This window comes from Sinohyriopsis cumingii, chromosome 15 (assembly GCF_028554795.1).
Source record: "Sinohyriopsis cumingii isolate HCF-2022 chromosome 15, ASM2855479v2, whole genome shotgun sequence".
In the NCBI taxonomy this organism is placed as follows: domain Eukaryota; kingdom Metazoa; phylum Mollusca; class Bivalvia; order Unionida; family Unionidae; genus Sinohyriopsis; species Sinohyriopsis cumingii.
The window spans coordinates 50,262,387-50,282,918 of record NC_142975.1 but is presented as its reverse complement, the minus strand read 5'-3'; the positions used below and the strand labels follow the sequence as shown (position 1 = coordinate 50,282,918).

Genomic DNA, 20,532 nt, shown 5'->3' with positions numbered 1-20,532 from the left:
ACAAGAACTTCACCGTGAAGTCATCTTTGAAGGTATTTTAGACTAACATATGATTTGCATTGATTGTCACACAGTGGAAAGGTCAGTACTGAGAAATAAATGTAGAGAACATATAGTAAAATTAATTGTGTACTATGTCCAAACGCCTGTGGGGATGAGACTCTTTTTCCTTTCCCAGGGACAATTATTAGGTCGCTGTGCGACCATTAAACAGTGGCACATGCACAACGTGCGCACACCACTATAATCAAATTAATCAAACAATCACACATCGGTTGAGAGTGAAGTACTATATTATTAAATGACAGTTTTTTCTCTCTTCAGAACTAGTGAATTTAGGATTTGTATAAAGTAAAGAAGCTAAAGTACAGTGAACCTAAATGATGATGACCCCAAGCTGCCTGTCCATTGATGCATGTATTTACTTAAGAAGATGTTGTTGTTGTTGTTGTAGGGTTTAACGCCATTTTTCAGCACACGATAGGCTATACATGGCGGCCAGTATTAATGGTGGAGGAAGAACACGGGAAAAACCCCGGGAAGAACCACCGACCCACGAGAAGCTACTGGCAGGCTTTCCCACGTACCCACGCTAGCCGAGCCTTGGACTCGAACCCACGCAGACAGAGGTGAGATGGCAGTGATCCGTAACGGAGAGAGCTTTAGACCACTCGGCCACTCGGGACCCCCTATTTAAGAAGAAACAGAACCTCTAAAATACAAAGATATAAGGAAAAGCCATGATTAGAATTAACACGAAACCGACAAACTGTACTAACAAATGGGATGGTTTCCTTCGAGTCCGCGTAACTGTCTCAATCCCCTTTTAAGGCAAATTTGGAATCCATTCGTAGTGCTTGAAATAAGAAAATGAGAAAATGTAAGCACTTTGCTATAGATATTTTCTTTGACAGCAAGAGACTAAACAGCATAAATACCATTACAACAACAAAAGAAAACTTAAATTTTCTGTAAAAAATACAACAAATAGAATTAAAGATTAATTCTGACTAACCAGCAAAACCGAATTTAACAAATATAATGACATGCGTAGAACTGCTTCTTACTCTGAGATGGTATGCGGAGCAACAACTTGAGAAAAATAAACAGTAATAACGGTAGAACAGGGAAAATACTCATAAAAGCCTTTTTATTCTGAAAAATGAGGGGTTATTCCTAAATTTCTTAGCGAGCTGGGACAGGTGTTTTGGATACCCATAAATGAAGAAATACAGATGTGTAATGTTGCAAGTGTATGTGTTTTGGAAAATGGCAAAAATTGCATAGAAATTTTTCTCGTGACACTTTTAAAGTGAAGAGTCTGGGCAAGTGTCAAAAACTAAAGTCACGTAACTTTGTAGGCATTCCGACTTTAGGAAATGAGAAGTATCACACGTCATGATCACAAACAGAACTAGAAAATAAAGGCGTGACAGTTATTTGGATAAATCCAGTAAATTTCACAATTTACTTGCTCTATCTTGTACTTTGGTCTTGAGAGAGATCGCCCTTGTAGTCGCAGCAACAGTGGTAAGAGCAACAGGGAACGTCGTCTGCTGTCGAAGAAGGGTAAGTTCTTTTGTGAAATGGGTTCACGATTTTAAAAAAATATAAAATGAAGAAACACGGGTGTTAAATCAGGGTTGGTAGGCATGGTGGTCAATGACAAAGTAGAAGTGACAGAGAGGAGTCATCGTTGCCGAGCAGTGTGGTTTTCTGGAGTACGTACGCGTCCTAACAACACATTACCATTTATCTGATGACATCAGCTGTTTTACTTTTATGTGATTTTTTTATCTTTCGTGGTAGGTTTTGAATCGAATGGCCGTCAACGTCCAAGTCACAGAAGATAGAAAGACATAGAAAACAGAGATGTTCCAAAGAAAGACTCACATATAGAATCGAGACTCCAAGAAGAAAATTATATTGCATGGGTACAAAACATTTACTCAGGTATATAGATGGACTCTTTGGTCCAAGCAATATCATTTAATGCATACAAATTTGGACATGTAACATATATATTTACGTATTATTTATTTATTAGTTCTAGAAAATTACTTTCAAAAATTAAAGTTCATGCTTCGAAAAGAAAAACACACCTTAGACAACACATTTACATTTAATAAAATAATGACATTTTTGCAAACTACAATTAATGTCTATTTTAAGAAAAAGTTAAAGCAAGCAAGAATCAAACAGTCAAATAGAACAAAGTTCATGTTTCTCTTTTTGTCCGTCACACACTAGTCTGATCAACAGCCAAATGTGAACCAGCGTAGATGTTTCCAGTCACGTACTCCCTTTTATTTGTAAATCTGTTGGTGTATTCAACTTGCTAGGTACGCGTATCGACAGGCATGAAGAAACCAAAATAATTCATTTTAATTTTGAACCAAGTATAAGGCACACTGCCAAAACATTTTAATATAATATTACATCGGCAATTTTACCAAATGGATTTCTTTCGGCGTTTTTCTTTCTTCGAACTTTCCAGAGACTGACCACAAGCCGATCCAATATCCCCATGATCCGAAATCCCCATTATCCAATATCCCCAATGATCCAATATCCCCATCATCCAATATCCCCAATGATCCAATATCCCCATAATCCAATATCCCCATGATCCAATATCCCCATAATCCAAAATCCCCATAATCCAATATCCCCATTATCCGTTATCCCCATAATCCAACATCCCCATGATCCAAAACCCCCACATATATTCTTATTATGTGCAGAATATGAATTAAAGAAGCATTTATGTTGATTTTGGAACAGTGGGAACCATTATTCTGCCATTTACTAAGAATAATATGTAACAATTCAAAACCGTGTTTAACAACATCGTGTTATCGTGTAGAATGTGTTTGTAATATAAGCTAAAAAATACCCCCCCCCATTATTTAATTGGGTTGATTTGATGGTAAACGATAACAAAAGACTAAATATGACAAAGTCTACCTAGACACTGTATGTTTGTATTTGTCCATCTAAATTATGCATAAAATTGATTGTGTACCATGCGAATGTGTGTACATATGCTTCTGTCTATTTGTGTGAGTGTCTGTGTGTGTGTGTGTGTTTTATATCTAACACTACAGTTACATTTGTTGTCCATAGCGTTCGTTAGATTGCAAAGTGGCCTTTGGACGGTTCCACGAGACAATGGTCAATCTATTAAGAAGATAATGTTTAACAAGATCACCGTTGTGACCAGGCAACTGATATATAAAAAGGTGACCGTTAGGACAGGTTTGACTATATTGTTCTCTTGGGGTATCTCCAATCATGCTATAATAGAATTCTAAAATTGTTGCAGATCAAATTATATTGTTTCATGCTTATGCTATTGTTATCTGATTTAAATGTTTCATCTGGTACAAGTATTTTCATGTCAGAGAGAATTTATTTGCTGTTGGTAATTAACGTGAATTTTGTATACTGCTTTGCCCAACTCTTCTGTGTTTTTGTCTCTCAGATGCTGCATTGCATACTGCAGGTCGCTTTTTTCTTTCATACGGTAGAACCCTTGTGCCGAGCTATGTGGCCTAATCAATTTTAACGGAAAACAATGGAACCACAGAAAAGGGAGAAAAATTGGTTCCATACAGATACGAAGTTATAAAGATTTTCTACTCAGATTAAAAAATACAGCCTGCAAACATAATTTTAGACAAGATTCTTTAAAGGCAAAGAATTGCAGTTTTTTTTTTCAACCGATGTTCAGTTTGTATCCAGATTTGCCGTAAAATCTAAAGTGGACATACTCGAACAAGACACTGGCAGAAGAACCTTTGACATTAGAAAGATGAGCTTAAGAGTTGGAGAGAAAACGGGTCAGGATGCATGAATTGAAGGTCCAATAAGCACACCGGAATAACTAGTCTCTCTCTCTCTCTCTCTCTCTCTCTCTCAAAGTACACGTTGCAATGATTTGCTACAATGAACTAGATAAAACAGCTTTCCATCCTCCCGGTGTTGATCAAACCTGATGTTCATTTTATCATTTAGATCTATAGATTTCTTTGTTGCTTGATTCTCTCCAAGTTTAGCATAGCTGGTGTAAAACAACGGGGAAGTAATTCTCCAGTTTTCATGACCTCGTAAGTCAAATCGGGTTTGGTCATATACACCTCCCAGTCAGTTCCAAACTGTAAAACAATACATCGATTTAATTAACATTTTTATTAATATAAATAAATTAGATGTATGCTATGAAAACTAATGAAGTATCTGAGTCGCCACTGTTCGAAAATGAAAAGTCTATAAACAAGAACATATAATCGATGTCTCGTGGAATATACTGTGCTAAGGATCATCTCAGTAGTTCTAATTGATTAAAAAAAGTGGCATAATTCTGTAGCACCTGTGTATGTGTGTGTGTGTGTGTGTGTGTGTGTGTGTGAGAGAGAGAGAGAGAGAGAGAGAGAGAGAGAGAGAGAGAGAGAGATGTGATAAAATGATAGAATAGTAGAATTTGGTCAGAGACCTTAAAACGAGTGCACCTTTTCCAGACTGTTATACAAATGCAAGAGTGATTAACATTTCCATTCACCAGTTTTTCGATTTGCTACAGAAAGTTTCGATTTTAAAGCAGATTTATGGTGCAGGGTAATATTTCAAAGTAATACAACTATTTGTCGTCCTAATGCTATCATACGTTATTTTGTAATATTTTATTGCTTCTGCGGAAAGGGGAAGCAAAACTTGTGTTTGATTAGTTTGCTTTGCAGACTGTCGATATTGTTTAACAGTAGATAAGTAATGGGAGTGTGTGAAAACTAGTTAAGTTTAAAATACTGCGATGTTCTCAGAATAAGAAATAAACAAGAGTGGGACCAATGCTATTGTGACCAGGTTTCATATTTCTTCTAGAATTCAAGATAAGATCATTTCTTCTTGTTAACGGCAGAAGAAAGTGACATTTTTGACGAATAACAAGATTTTCAAATTGTCCGATGTAGCAGTCAGTTGTAGGTAAAATCAGCACCATTTTTATTTTGGAACAACTGGATGCTATTAGAAGGTTTGTTTCTTAAGACTCCGTCTGAATTTGATCTTCGATTCAAGAGGAGTTGCAAAAACAGACTTACAGAATGGATGCCAATGTGCAATATTGGATGTTTGATCAGCACCATTTTCATTTAGGACAAACTAAACATCAAAGGAAAGTGATTCGCAAAAATCCCATATTGATATAATTATCTACCATGGTGACCGTATTGAAGGTGCATTTGGCATCTTTAAAATTTTATCCAACTAGATATGGCAAGATTTTCTGGTGAAACCACACATTGATATTACTTTCCATTCAGGAGTAGCAATATCAAATATTTTTAAAAAAATAGCAGCTATATTGGATATTAGATCAGCGATATTTTCATTTGTATTTTGTGATAAATTTTTTTGAACCTGACATGTAACATTTATTTTGTAAACAACATATTACATAACTAATATTTGTCTATCATGGTAGGTTATGTATTAAGATAATTATTAATTGTAAACATTTAGATTTTAGTTTCAGATACATCCTTGATTCTGACTCTTAAAGATTCCAGAAACGAATTTTGTTTACTGTTTAGAGTAATTTTCCATTAAAATGACAGAGTATTTTCTGAGAATGGTAATTGCTTCGTTGGTCAATATTGCAATTCATTTCGGAGCACCACTGGAATTCATTCGGAACTCTATACATTTTTACTTGTATTAGAATATTTAAGACTGTTTGGGATTTAATTGACAATACTATAATTTTTTGTAAATTTTCGCTTTGCATTCTAGGGAAAAAATTATTTCTTTAATTTTACATAATGTTTTGCTTTCGCTCTTTTTTGTTACGTAGTTTGTGACCATAGAGTCGTAACACTATATATTACAAAATGTCTTTGGTGAAAACCCAATATTAATGTAACAATCAATCGAGGAGGATTCCATATAACAAATTGGCCACGATGGCTCTGTGTTGGCCATATCGTACGTCGAAGTAACACCATTTTAGGATCAACTAGACATCTTAAGACATCTTCTGGTAAAAACCTTATGTCGACATGACTTTTCTTTCAAGATGTGTGTGTGTGTGTGTGTGTGTGTGATTTGGATTTTTAAAGTAGCTTTAACAATGTTTCAGTCATATTGCTACAATGTCTGCAGTGTGACAGTTTATATCGATGTTTAGCACTGGGTTTCATGCCGCAGGCATGGAGCATGATGTCCCACCCAGTCACATTATCCTGACACCAGGCCGACCAGGCCTAACACTAACCTCTTAACACTGAGCACCAAGCGAGGCAGCTGTTAGTACCATTTTTGTAAGTTTTTGATATGACTCGGTCGGGGATCGAACCCACGACCTCCCGCATCCGAGACACTCTAACCACTGGGCCACCGGAGTGGTCTCTTTCAAGAGGTCTAGCTATAACAAATCTTTCAATATGTATATCGTTGCGGCCATATTTAATATGAGACAGGAACAGTTTCATTTTAGGACAAACTAGATATCATACACAGTCTTTAAAATAAAACTCCAGTTGATGTGACCCTCTATTCAGGAGCAGCAGAGATTTGAAGTAGTTCAAGAGTAGTAAGGACGACTAACGTCCACTGATGGACCATCCCATATGTTCTACTGATCTATGGCTCGTAAAGCTAATAAAACTTGACGCACTGATTAATTCGTTTTTTTTTTCACAGTGCCAAGGTTGAAGATCTTGGACTCGCCATTCACAGTTTATGAGTCAGTATAAATATGAAATATTCATAAAACTGGATTACAGCTACAAAGTTAAAGTACAGCTCGCATACATGTGTCAGAAGTTTTGGAAGAAACATAATGAGATAGGGAGGGGTACAGAGTGAGAATAGTGATTGAGATTGGTAGAGAACTACACAAGTTGCATAAGCATCTATTACATATTTCATATTCCTACATTTCTGGTTTTAGTCATACTTCCTTCTATCCAAGCATGCATACATTTATACACAAATATAGTACATATATGAATTAATATGCAATAACGTCTGTAGATACAATTACCTTTAATGTGCTGAAAAATGGCGTTAAATCAATACCAACAAAAAACAGATACCCATACACACAAACATTATCTTCTGAGGCAAGTCAGAAATTATTTTGATCTAGGACATCTGGTTACCTTGTGAAGCAAGTATGAATTTATTCATGTCTAGGACATCTGGTTATCTTGTGAAGCAAGTATGAAACATTTAAAGCCTAGGACATATGGTTATCTTGTGAGGCAAGTCTGAAGCCATTTAAGTCTAGGACATGTGGCTATCTTGTGAAGCAAGTATGAAACATTTAAAGCCTAGGACATCTGGTTATCTTGTGAGGCAAAGGAAATAGCTTGTTCCATTCCTTCTCATTTAAATTAACGAAATTCTGTATTTCATTTCGCTGCTGGGGTGGCTTTGATTAATACCAATGAGAGTTTGTTTTAAAAACTCTGTTCAGCCTTTTTCACCCATTATTATAAATAAAATGAAATGAAAGCCCACATGTGTATCGTTTTTCAAATCGATACTAATATCAAATTAACTGCTATGCATTTTATTTTATTCCAACTAATAGCCCCTTAAGTTATAGGAAATTTACATTGAATTCAAAATTTAATACGAAATTACCAAGATCGATCTACGAGATTTCTTCATTTAAATTATGACACAAAGAGTCCTTTTTTATATTCTGTGTTAGTATATATCACTCAAATGTACAATTATTGTATCAGGATTCGCGCATTTTAGTGTGTTAAGTAAATTTTATTAGTTTACAACCGCAAACGTATTGTACAATTGTATAAGAGCCTAAATTAATCTATCCAAAACATTGCCAGGCATTTATTTAATATTTTAAGAAACTCTATTTCAACAAGGAAACATTTGTCTTTGTTTGAAAGAACAAATCTTATTATAAAACTTAAAGATCTGAATCCTAGAGACATTAAACATTGTGCAAAGCGCCCAATCGAACACAATCAAATTCATGCATTCTATTCCCACTTGCCCAATCAAACACAGTCAAATCCATGCATTCTTTCCCCACTTGCCCCATCGAACACAGCAAAATCCATGCATTCTTTCCCCACTTGCCCCATCGAACACAGCAAAATCCATGCATTATATTCCCACTTGCCCTATCGAACACAGTCAAAATCTACGCATTCTATTCTCACTAGCCCCATCGAACTCAGCAAAATCATTCATTCTATCCCGACATGTCCCATCGAACACAGCAAAGTCCATTCATTCTATTCCCACTTGCCCCAGCGAACACATCAAAATCCATTCATTCTATTCCCACTTGCCCCAGCGAACACATCAAAATCCATTCATTCTATTCCCACTTGCCCCAGCGACCACATCAAAATCCATTCATTCCATCACTTGTCCCATCAAACACCGCAAAATCCATTCATCCTATCCCCACTTGTCCGATCGAACACATCAAAATCCATTCATTCTATCCTCACTTGCCCCATCGAACACAACAAAATCCACGCATTCTGTCCCCACTTGCCCTATCGAACACAGCAAAATCCATCTATTCTGTCCCCACGTGCCCCATCGGACACAGCAAAATCCATTCGATCTATCCCCACTTGCCCCATCGAACACAGCAAAATTTATTCAATCTATCCCCACTTGCCCCATCGAACACAGCAAAATCCATTCATTCTATCCCCACTTGCCCCATCGAACACAGCAAAATCTATGCATTATGTCCCCACTTGCCCCATCGAACACAGCAAAATCTATGCATTCTGTCCCCACTTGCCATACGAACACAGTGAAATCCATGCATTGTCCGCACTTGCCACATCGAACACAGTCAAATCCATCCATTCGAGTCCCAGTTGCCCCATCGAACACAGCCAAACCCATGTATTATATCCCCACATGCCCCATCGAACATAGCAAAGTCCATTCATTCTATTCCCATTTACACAAGAGAACACAGCGAAATCCATGCATTCTATTTCCACTTGGCCCATCGACCGTTCCAGTGGCCGAGTAGTTAGAGCGTCCACCTCGGATGCAAAAGGGCGTGGGTTCGATCCCCGGCCGAGTCATACCAAAGACTTACAAAAATGGTACTAACAGCTGCCTCGCTTGGTGCTCAGCATTAAGAGGTTAGTGTTAGGACTGGTTGACCTGGTGACAGAATAATGTGACTGGCTAGGACATCATGCTACATGACTGCGGCATGATGGCCCAGTGCTAAACATCACTATAAACTGTCACAGTGCCGATTTCGTAGCGATATGATTGAAAAATTGTTAAAGCTACGTTAAAAATCCAAATCTCTCTCTCTCTCTCTCTCTCTCTCTCTCTCACACACACACACACACACACACACACACACACACAAGTTTAAATCCAGTGTTTTGAAACTAAACGTCAGTAGTCGCTAAACCATCTTGCGGGAATTACATAAGGAAGTTATAAGCCATTCCGACATCATTCGAAATTGGTGGGAAACATTGTTATTCTGGGAATTACTAGGAGCTTCGGAAAGGTCAGTGACTTATTTGTTCGATTGTCACAATCTATTACGGCAAGGTAATTGTACTTTAATTATGTGCAGTATGTATACTTCAATGCTAGAATCGTTAGTACGTAGATTTACAATGTGTAGGATTTGATTCATTTGTAGTGTTTGATCTACATACATATTTTGAGATATGAGCAACGTTTATGTGGAGAATTAATATTGTAATTCACTATTTGGTTAATTCGTAGTAACCTCGTGCATTTATTCGTGTGATATTCTAGGTTTGCAAATGTTGAATTGAATTATAACTTTGTGTAATGGTTGCAGTTAATATGAGTATTTGACTATTTGTGTATACTTTGTAGGAGTATAATGTGTCAGGATATATTAGCGCATGGATATATGGATATCTGTGTACACTTTGTAGAAGTGTAATGTACATAAATGCGTCTGATTATGTGATATTGTTCTGTATAATAAGATTGAGAATCTATATATATTCCGATGTGATGATATCTATTGATATATGAATGATAAGCAGTTGATGCCGTGTATACCATACCAGAAAGTATGGGTATTTCGATGTGCATGAATGCGTGATCAAAGAAGGTAATGGCTTATCTGATGATAGATTGCTGTTTAGTGTGAGGCTAGATAGCTAGGGGAAAATACAAATGTCTTTGTGTGTGTTCGGACAGGAAGCTTTTAGGGACCGGAGGAACTGTAGGAGACAGAGAAGGGAAATACCCTGATACTGTTGTTCCCGAGTCTCTGGGAGACAAGAAAAGGAGAGAACGGAAGTGGAGGAAGTGGAAGGGTAAAGGACGTGGTTGTTGGATTGAAGGTGTACTGGGTACCAGTCAAGAAATACTACAGATCATGAGATAAGTAGAAACACAGGACAGAAGGAAAATCTATCACACTAAGTCAGATGATTAAATAGGCCGTCACTTGGTCGAGTGAATGACGAGTGATAGAGTTTTGAATATTGAATTTCACTTGAGGAAGGATTATTTGTAATTGAATGGCATTACAATTGTTGTTTATTTGAATTTCACCTTTTGTGTATTCAGTAATTTAACGGTTGGCATCGCTGACTGGGGGCTCGGAGCTTTGCATCTCTATCACTACTTCAATTTCTAACAAAAAACCAGCCAGGGTGGGTCTTCTGTAATAATTAAAGATAATACTGGGAGCACCCTACCCCAACCTAAAGTAGTCAACGACGAGAACCCTTTACACAAGACAACATCCATCAGATCTGACGTATTTTGTATTTCCCATTGAAACTCTTTTCTTTCCCAGGTGGACAACAGTTGATCATAGTAATTGTTATTTATAGATGGAACCAGATTTGTACATATATAGAATAACTCAACTGTAGATACATGTCTGTAACTGTTGTAAGATACATGTATGTTGCAAGATACTTGTCTGTTTTAAGATACATGTATGGAACTGTTGTAAGATACATGTCTAGAACTATTGTAAGATACATATCTGGAACTGTTGTAAGATACATGTCTGGAACTGCTGTAAGATACATGTTTGGAACTGCTGTAAGGCTCTTAATAATAGGATCTCTGGTATTTCATTTTCCATTTCCGCTATTAGTTTATCTCTGTGAAATTTGTTTTTTTTTGTTGCAACTTTTGCTCTACCTGTTGTTCCTTCAAAACGTGCCAATTTTCCATAAGTACCACATTCACATATATGTGCCATGCAGTTGTGGACAGAAACTGGTACTTTTCTAATATTAGAATGCAATTGTCTAAATTAAATAATGATTTTCTAATCTTAGAAAATGTGTCTCTTTTACTAATCTAAAACATCAAAGAATTTACCTCTACAAGTGTCTGTCTACAGGAACCACAGGGGGAAATTATGATGTCATTCAAGTCACTGAAAATGAAATAGACATGAGAGTGACTTGGACAACATACATCGAAACTATAATTGTTTTGCTTTAAAGCGAAATTAAAATAAAACAAAATATATAGAATAATTATATCACAAAACTATACATAAGAATCCTTTCATGTTAAAAATTATTCACATCAGTCATAAATAAATCACCACAAGCCTAAGAAGACGAACGTCGGAGTAGATGATGCATTTATTTGCCAGAACATGTTCTGGGAATAATTTTTAGAAGACACTATATCAGTGAAGAACATGTCTTCTTATTCTGTTGTTATGGTGATGCCAATCATAATTTTACCCTTAGATCATAAATAAAATTCAGCCAATCCGAAACACGTATTTACTATCGCTGGCTCATTTAGCCAATCAAAAAAAACTAGTTGCTACGGCTGGCTCATTTGAATAGGTGGTTTACTCCTTAATATTCGTTGATGATCAACATAACTCTTATAAAGTTCCGTGTTTCTTTTAAGACTAAATATCTCTTGTTAATGCCATGTTGACATTTATTTCTAAGATTACCTACTAAGATTAATTTCCTTAAATAATCTACAATTACTGTGTTCGAAAAGTTATGGAGTTATGGGCAAAAGGTCCAGAGCATTCTAAGTAATATCATCTACCGGAAACAGTTCTCTAGCCCACATATTCAAATCATACATTTGGTACAGCTCCTTAGGGTATATATTCCCAATTTGGCACGACACTTTGTATTTTGTCCAAATTACTGAAAACGAGCAAAATAGATATAGTAGTAGCACTTATATTATATTATTTTAATATTTAACTACCGAACGATTTTTATTTGTTCTTTCCATTTTTAATGGCACTGTTAACACATTAATGGATATAATGGTTATAGGAAAAGGGAGGTAAGTGGCTTTCCCAAGGACACGCGGAGGCAGACGATTCAGCTGGTTATGTAAAGGAACACGCGACCCTTGGATAACGAGTCCGATAATATCTGAAAGAATGAATGGCGTATCAGCACACTCATGTATATACAGGGGAAAATAGTGTGCCGCCAGTAGTCATCACTTAGGGTGAATTGAACCAATTATACACCACTGAACTTACTTTAAAATATATGTACAATATGTCACTGGCTGATACCCACGATCAGCATGTCATGATATACATGGGACTGTTGGATTGAATCTAAGGTACAAACTATTTAATGATCGAGGGGGTAGGGGGCGAATAATTTTACAAACTTTATGACCCCAAATAGTCTGAAAAAAGGTTTCTTGTCCTGGTCTGCAACCAACCCACCATTGTGATACATCAAGACTTTGGCACATCGGCACATTTAGGACCTGGAATTCTTTCGAAACACTTTTTGGACTCGTGATAGAACTTTAAGGATTATTTTGGATTTGATTCATAATACTGTAAGTTCATTTTGAATTTTCATTTTATAACTTAAAGAAATAAATTATTTGATAAGTTTAATAAAACATGTTAGTTTTTCTTCTTTCTGTTACTTAGATTAACACCACTGAATCGTAACAAATTGAAACATATATTATCTAGTGATAAAAAAGAAAATATATCCTCGTCTGAAAGAAAACCTAAGCTTCATTTCCTTCTTCCATGAAAAATACATAACACGGACACTATTAGATATGGTAACCCTTGTTATTCGCTGTACGCTTAGACGACCAACTGTGTTATATTCCTTACAAAATGATAATTAAAGGTCTAAATTTGTAAATTTGCAATATGCATGCGAGACGTTTTTAACACTTATTCAAATCAAATTAGGATTAATATGTTTATCTCGTGCAGTTTTGATGCTATGTCAGTATTACGATAAGACAAACAAATTCAGAGGCTTCTCCGCTTTTATGCACTTGTTTTGAAATCGTTTTCGCTGAAATCAATAAAACACCTCGCGATCATTACTGGTTATATAGTATCTGGCCTGAAACTTTCTTTGTCCTTCATAACATTCTGCAACAGCAAGACTAAAAAGCTATCGATTTATAGGCGTATAGTACCTGGCAATCGCTATGGCCAGAAACTTCCTGTGACCTTCAGAGACTGCCTTGACTATTGCTGTTCTCTCTGCACATATACCCAGTGGATATACGGCATTCTCTACATTACATCCTGGAACAGAAAAATCGACAGCTTAGCAATAACATGTGCGTGCATTAATGGTGCTGCAGCTGCATATATTACAGTATAATACAACCTACTTAATCAATAGACTGAATTACTGTTGTGACATATAACAAATGTAGAACATCTCTAGTACAGTTACATGACAATGTCAACGCCATGTTCTCATTTAACACACACACACACACACACACACACACACACACACACACACATCGAAATAAAATCCAAAAATATTGCACCGTCTCAGTATACGAGGAACTGCATGCACTGTTGAAGATGACGTCAAATGTGCAAGAAATACTGCATATGTATGTATGTATGTATGTATGTATGTATGTATGTATGTATGTATGTATGTATGTATGTATGTGTGTGTGTATGCATGTATGTATGTGTGTATATATATATATATATATATATATATATATATATATATATATATATATATATATAGAGAGAGAGAGAGAGAGAGAGAGAGAGAGAGAGAGAGAGAAAGAGAGAGAAAACAAACCCGTAATAATAGTTCCGTCGCTGCACAACAATGCAGCCCCAACCTTAAAGTTGCTGTACGGTGCGTAGGCTTGGTTTTTAGCTTCATGACTTAGTTTGATTAGCTCTTTGATTTTTGAGTGCTCTGCAAAATCCCCAAAAGAAGTTAATATGGTTTAATTGTTGCCTTAAAAATGTAAACTTCATCCATCAATCTGCCATCCATGCATACAAGCATATGTACATACTGTTTTCAGCATATATATATATATATATATATATATATATATATATATATATATATATATATATATATATATATATATATATATATATATATATATATATATATTCAACACTGAAACTGTTTCAGTATTCAGGACTGGTTTCTTTGGCATTTCGCAACTATTTCTCAAAGGTAGGATACTTTATCTAAGACAAAATTTATAATCTTTTCTTGTTAGTAATTTCCTACAAAATGTTAAAAGCGATCCATTCAAACTCATGCCCGCTAGACGACTATTTCATTCTCCTTTTTGGAGGGAGCGGGGTAGGGCCAAAATCAGATTAGGGTACACGTGTATATTCTAAAGGCAACAAGGTGACCTTAGCAAAGCTTACAATACTGAAATATATATCAACTATATATTTATTTACTATATAACAGCCTAGAAAGGATACGTGTCTGTATTCTGTTGCACGAGAGCTTTTGTGTGTGACGTTTTCAAGTAAGTTAATCGAGTTTTTATCTCGGATTAGTGTCCATACTTTTTCTAGATACCCTTCCAACTTTTCTTTTCGAATTATTATCAAAACATTGATCCAAACGTTTTGACATAGATTATCTATTAAATAACTATAAAAGTGCTATGCTGGTCAGAAGAATTGTTATTTTACGATGTGGCGAGTAAAACAGGAGACTAAGTGTTGTTCCTGTTCTGAACTTCATGACAATGCTGGTCTTCTCGTTACTTTTGATATAGTATCCGTGACTGTTGTAGTTCATGTTCTTGATTGTGATCTATGTCCATTACATCGTATTTCATTTTCTGTTCTTGGCTCAAAAAATATTCTGTGCGAATGTTGATTTCATGGATATTTTAAATATCTAATTCTGCAAGCAAGATTAAGTACATTGTGTTATCGAGGGAGAATACCAAATGGAGTTCCATAGAGAGTTGTCCTGATTTTATACAGTTACAGTGTCCATCATGGTGGCATTTGTCTTGAGCGAAATCAAATCCCCACGAACAATACCCTCTTGCATAGTCGTCGTACTTTTGGTTTTCGATTGTCATGTGGCTTCAAACAGAGTCAAGTAAGATATCAAGCAATTCTTTCGGGCACAATTACGTGCAAAGAGACTGGATCACAACGTCTGGCCCTGACCGTCTCAGGTGACTTATATCTTGGACACATTGAAGTGTTGGAACTGGAAAGCATTTTGATCAACAATTACCTGGAGGGCAGGATTGGTGACGTTATAAATGAACAATGCTATTGGATTTGGCCATGGAATACACGATCTTTGATCTGCGATAGGAGTCCAAAGGTAATGATGAAAGTTTCGACCTCAACCCGTCGTATGGTATACTCGGCCTCATTTCTAGTCAAGAGTTTGATTAATGTCGGTTGCAACTATAGGTTAGACTTCCACACGCCTCACGCAGAGTCTGGCGTCTTCGATATTGATTATTGTATTCGTTGGCGTTTGCCATCGAATGAAATGCGGTGCTACTTCGATTCTGTCTCCGACGTGCATCGTCACGATTCAACAAATACTTGTTTTGGAGTCATATACCAAGGTGTAACGATTCATCATTTATAGAATACGTCATTTGCTTAATTATTTTGTATATCGGTAACTCTGTACTGGAATGAATTCAATGTGTCTGGTTTCAACACTAAATGAGCACCGAGGTGTTTTCGACATTCCGGCCATGTATTCCAGCCACCGCTTTTCGCTGAAGTAAGGGTAGGTGTCTGAACGAAGCGAGACGGCGTTATACCGCCTACGCCTGTGATCGGTATCGCGATGGTAATAAGAGCGTAACGCAGTATGTCATCAGTGTCTTTTTGAAAGCATGGATCTCTCGCATCTGAATATTGTCAGGTTTCTCTGCGGACGTTACTTTTTGCGCTATACCTGCAGATACCGACGAGTGCTTTGTTATCTGCCTTTTCTTTTGTCTTGGAATCTATTTTTAGACGCGTCGAGCTTTTTCCGCGATTCGATGAGTAGCCTACCATCACTGAGACCACTCGCACGAAATTAGCTACACGAAATCAACTTCCACTTATGTTTACAAGTTTCTTGGGTCGTCTTTATACACAGCTCAGACTCATGTCATAGACGAGACTAAACATGGGCATAGATGACTGGTTCAGTAGGGCCATCTCTACTTGGACTGTACACATCTGTTATAAGCATCATTTTTAGTTGTAGATAACAGTGAACGTCTCGAGAATGAATTGCAAAAGGATTCTATTGTCTAGACCTCTTTGCTTAACATTAGCACTATAATTTAGCACCAACTGGAACATGTACCCCTTAAAGATGTTAATTTTTAGAATAAATAAACTGTAAGTACTACCAATGATTCATTGGACGATGGATGCGCCAGCTAGAACGACAATGGATATATGCGACAACACAACCGAATCTGCAAGTTCAGCTAGTCACGCACGTCGCTAAGAATAAACACATAGGTAGAACTGTTGCTGGTTTTAAAAAAGTTGCCAATATTATAAAGCAAACGTTTACGATAAAACACAGGGTATACCCGACATTTTATAGAGAGAAAAAAAAAGAGATACTTTAGTTAATGATTCCTTCTTGCTACAACAGAATATCAACATTTCATACAAGTTCCTTTTCTTTCTTGGTGTCAGTCACACAAGTCTTTATTTGTTTCCAAGTGTCTACTCCAAGACTTTTCCACCCTCTCACTGCATATCATTAGTCAAAGACAAAGAATCTCATCTTCACACTGAGACTGAAATTCATTACAAATAGCAAAAGATTTAACCAAATAATTTGTTTTCGTGACTAAGTTCTGGTGGTCATGTCTTTGCACGAAATGGTCGTATTGTCTTGTGGATTCCGTTCTTCTGAAAACCTTAGTAATCATCTATGTTTAAATCGTTTCATTGACTTCATCTCGTGGTCTTCGATGCAACACTGCATGTAAATTCGTGACACCGCCACTTTTCTAACCTGTTGCCAGTGTATCAATGTCTCATCATTTGAACATTCTGTATGTAATCAGCGATTCGGTATACTGACTGCAGAAGCTGACATATCGATAGCGTTATATACAAGTCGAGTTTCTGTTTGTACTACTCGTTCCCAAGAATCAACATCGTTATATTGTTCAGATATCAACCGTTTAAAATGTGGGAACAATTGGTCCTTTGCCTTTCACTTCAAGCTGTACATACTTTTAAATGAGTTCCAACAGCTCAGGGGGTAAACTACGAATAATCGTCTTTTGCAAAGTATCCATGGGTATAATAATCGGGACCAACCTAGAGAAGGCAATGACGGATGGGAGACCATCTGGCATGCTCAGGGTAAGCTGTGTCTTTATACTTCAATTCGTGAAATTTCACACAACAACTGAAATGCTGTTCTTGGTCTCCTTGCCCCAGGTAGATAAATAACCTTAAATAATTAGGATTGAGTCTATGCAGACAATTTGTCTATTTCTCTTCGAATGTCTGGAATAAACTGAAGACATCACAATAGCCAGGTAAAGACACAGGAAACGTATATGCCTCTATTCATGATTCTCGATGGGCTTATGGTACAACGAGTGGCTGGTGAATGTACGGCGTTTTCTCTTCCCCATTATAAACAAAATATTGAAAGAATTATTATATCGATGTTGATCGTGAAAGATAACACTGCTGAAAAGCCTTCAACAGGGATGAAGTGGATACACTAAAATAAATTCAAGGTAGAATCAATTCTTGATGCAACTTTTCAGATGATTGCAAATAAACGGATATCGAGCATATACCCAAAACTTTAATGTCAAAGTTCATCTGAAGATTACAGGGTAGGGCTCATGTTCTCGTTACTATAGTGTCACAATCACGTATCATGTAGTCTCATCATTTGCCAGACTACAGGGGCAGAAGATATAAACGTATCCTATTGATTTCCATGGTAAAATCCCCCTTTCCAATGGAGGATGAAAATAATGAAATCTGATATTGTTTGTTTACTTATATATTTATCTTATTAATAAACTATTATTTTGTTTTACAGTAATCAAAGAAAATTACACTTTTACGCTTGACTTAACCTTAAGATACAACGGATGTCGTAACGTAATAATGACAACTGCGCAAAACTTGTAATTTATTAATTTTCTTCGCTTTACCAAGATTAAATATATACACCTATATATTCATCATCAATTTAGTATTTAAAAGTACATTTCTGTCTTGTTTCTTACCTAAGATCATTTTTGAATAATCAGTGCACAACGAATATCTCATTTTTGATACAGAGCGCATTTCACGAACCAAATTTACTTTTGTCACATTAGGTTATTATTACCCTCAACTACCATCTCAAAAAAAAGTCACGGAATGAAATGCATGGGCTCCTTGTTAAATGTTGTCCTAAAAGGGTGTGCTTTTGTGTGACTAAAATTACATTTTTAAGCGTTCCCAACAACATTTCATCAGGTGACATGATGACATCAGTAACAATGGGGGACGGTATTGCAAAAAACAAACGACCTTATGGCGACATGATAAAATTAACAGTAGGCCTAAAGAGTGCCAGACCACCTTTTCTAGTACAAGTGGAATCTGACATTAGTACACGCGTTTAGCATTGATGGAACTGTCTGGTGTCAAGTATAGAAGTAATGCTACAAAAGAAAATAGATTTAACATTGGGAGAATATTTGGCGACAAAGGGAATGGTAATGCTAAAATTAGCCATATGCTGAATAGATTAGGTCTATACTTGGCCTAATGGAAAGACAGAGTTAAAAATAGCATCGGTTTAATACACCAACGACCAACCAGACGTCTTACTGTCATACCCACTTAACAATAAGCCGTCTTATTGACTATCATTCACAGTTACTAACCAATACATCAAGTAACCAACACGACACATAAACATCGTGACGGATTTACCTGCCCAAATCAGAATAAAGACGAACGAAACGCTATACACTGCTCACAATAGTGATGCGATACCCAGCGACAAGCTCGCGCAGGTGTTCTTGGAACCTATAAAAGAGGCATACTCATTTCCAGTGACTTGGACTTGCTCCTGAGATTCTCAGTTCATTACAGACGCCAAGGACATTATTGTAACGCTAATATTATTTACATTACTCAAACTTTACTTAATTAAAGAGCATCGCACGATCAGTCTCAATGTTCATTATATAGATGTTGTTTAAACGTCTGTTAGTTAAATCTCAAGTTTAAATGCCGGCTGAACATTTATGAACACCATGGCTGAATTGTGCTTAAGATGAAGTTACGCAACTGCCACATGCGAATTTACTCATCTATTTTAAATCGACCGCTCCAAATTATTTGAGATTTTGAACGGATTTGTTTCAGATTTAGTATTTAAAGGAGGTTTAGTGATTGATACACGTCTTTTCCCCCGTTTCCATCCCAACCCCAAAAGACGAAGGCGATGACGTGTCTGTTTTAGCTTAGAACGTGTTGATGTGTCAACAGTGTTTTGATGAATCACAGTAATATAATTCCAGGTTTTTGAATTCAGTATAAATTCCAGTGAATGTCTCTATCCAAGAATTTTATCAGAGCACTTTTGTATTTGCAGAGAAAATAATCACTTGAATTCAATAATCTGAAGAAATAAAACTCATCCCACCTGGACACAACATCATACAACTTGAAAGTGCTAGATGCTAAAGCACGAATGACCAAGTCTTCTTAATTACAAGATTATATGGTTCTTAAGATTGGGTTCACATCGGAAAAACAAGATGCACTACTGACAAGGGTTGTTTACCTAACTGGAAGACGAAATGTTTTCACGTGACAGGACAGGTAAGTGGACGCTACCATTGCATCTATATATTGGAAGAAATAACTGAAGACTCGTTCTATGAAACCTTTTGCTTGCCAGTTACAACTAGCCGCAAGGAAGACGACGAATAAAATGATATCTAAAGCATACACGAGCAAAGAACACGTAAACCTGGAAAAAATTGTATCCAACAAGTGATAGTCCGTTGGAACGGATATCCACACAGTTTTGATTGTAATATTGCAGCTTTACAACGCACTGAATATACAAATATGCAGTAGTCATGAACATGCCGTTTAACACCTCCTTCTCACACGTCGTCTCTCCATGAGCTTTATAAACGAGAGTAACAACAATGGGTGGTAATGAGAATGTATTCCGAAGAATCAAATCTTTTTCTGTCAGATCGTTGTGGTGGATTATGTCAGTGAAGCAGTCATTG

General features: G+C 36.5%; 1 protein-coding gene across 1 annotated transcript in view; it reads right to left on the bottom strand.

Annotated features, from left to right (window-relative positions):
* Positions 1 to 1,956: 1,956 nt before the first annotated feature.
* Positions 1,957 to 20,532, bottom strand: part of LOC149781779 (cytidine deaminase-like) — a 30,940-nt gene continuing 12,364 nt past the window's right edge. Inside the window, exons 2-5 of the mRNA XM_089935928.1 lie at positions 14,076 to 14,198; positions 13,438 to 13,549; positions 11,359 to 11,416; positions 1,957 to 4,157 (exon numbers count right to left, since the gene is read on the bottom strand). Of these exons, the coding sequence (XP_089792054.1) occupies positions 4,020 to 4,157; positions 11,359 to 11,416; positions 13,438 to 13,549; positions 14,076 to 14,198 (431 nt within the window). The 3' untranslated portion in view covers positions 1,957 to 4,019. The remainder of the gene's footprint in view (positions 4,158 to 11,358; positions 11,417 to 13,437; positions 13,550 to 14,075; positions 14,199 to 20,532) is intronic.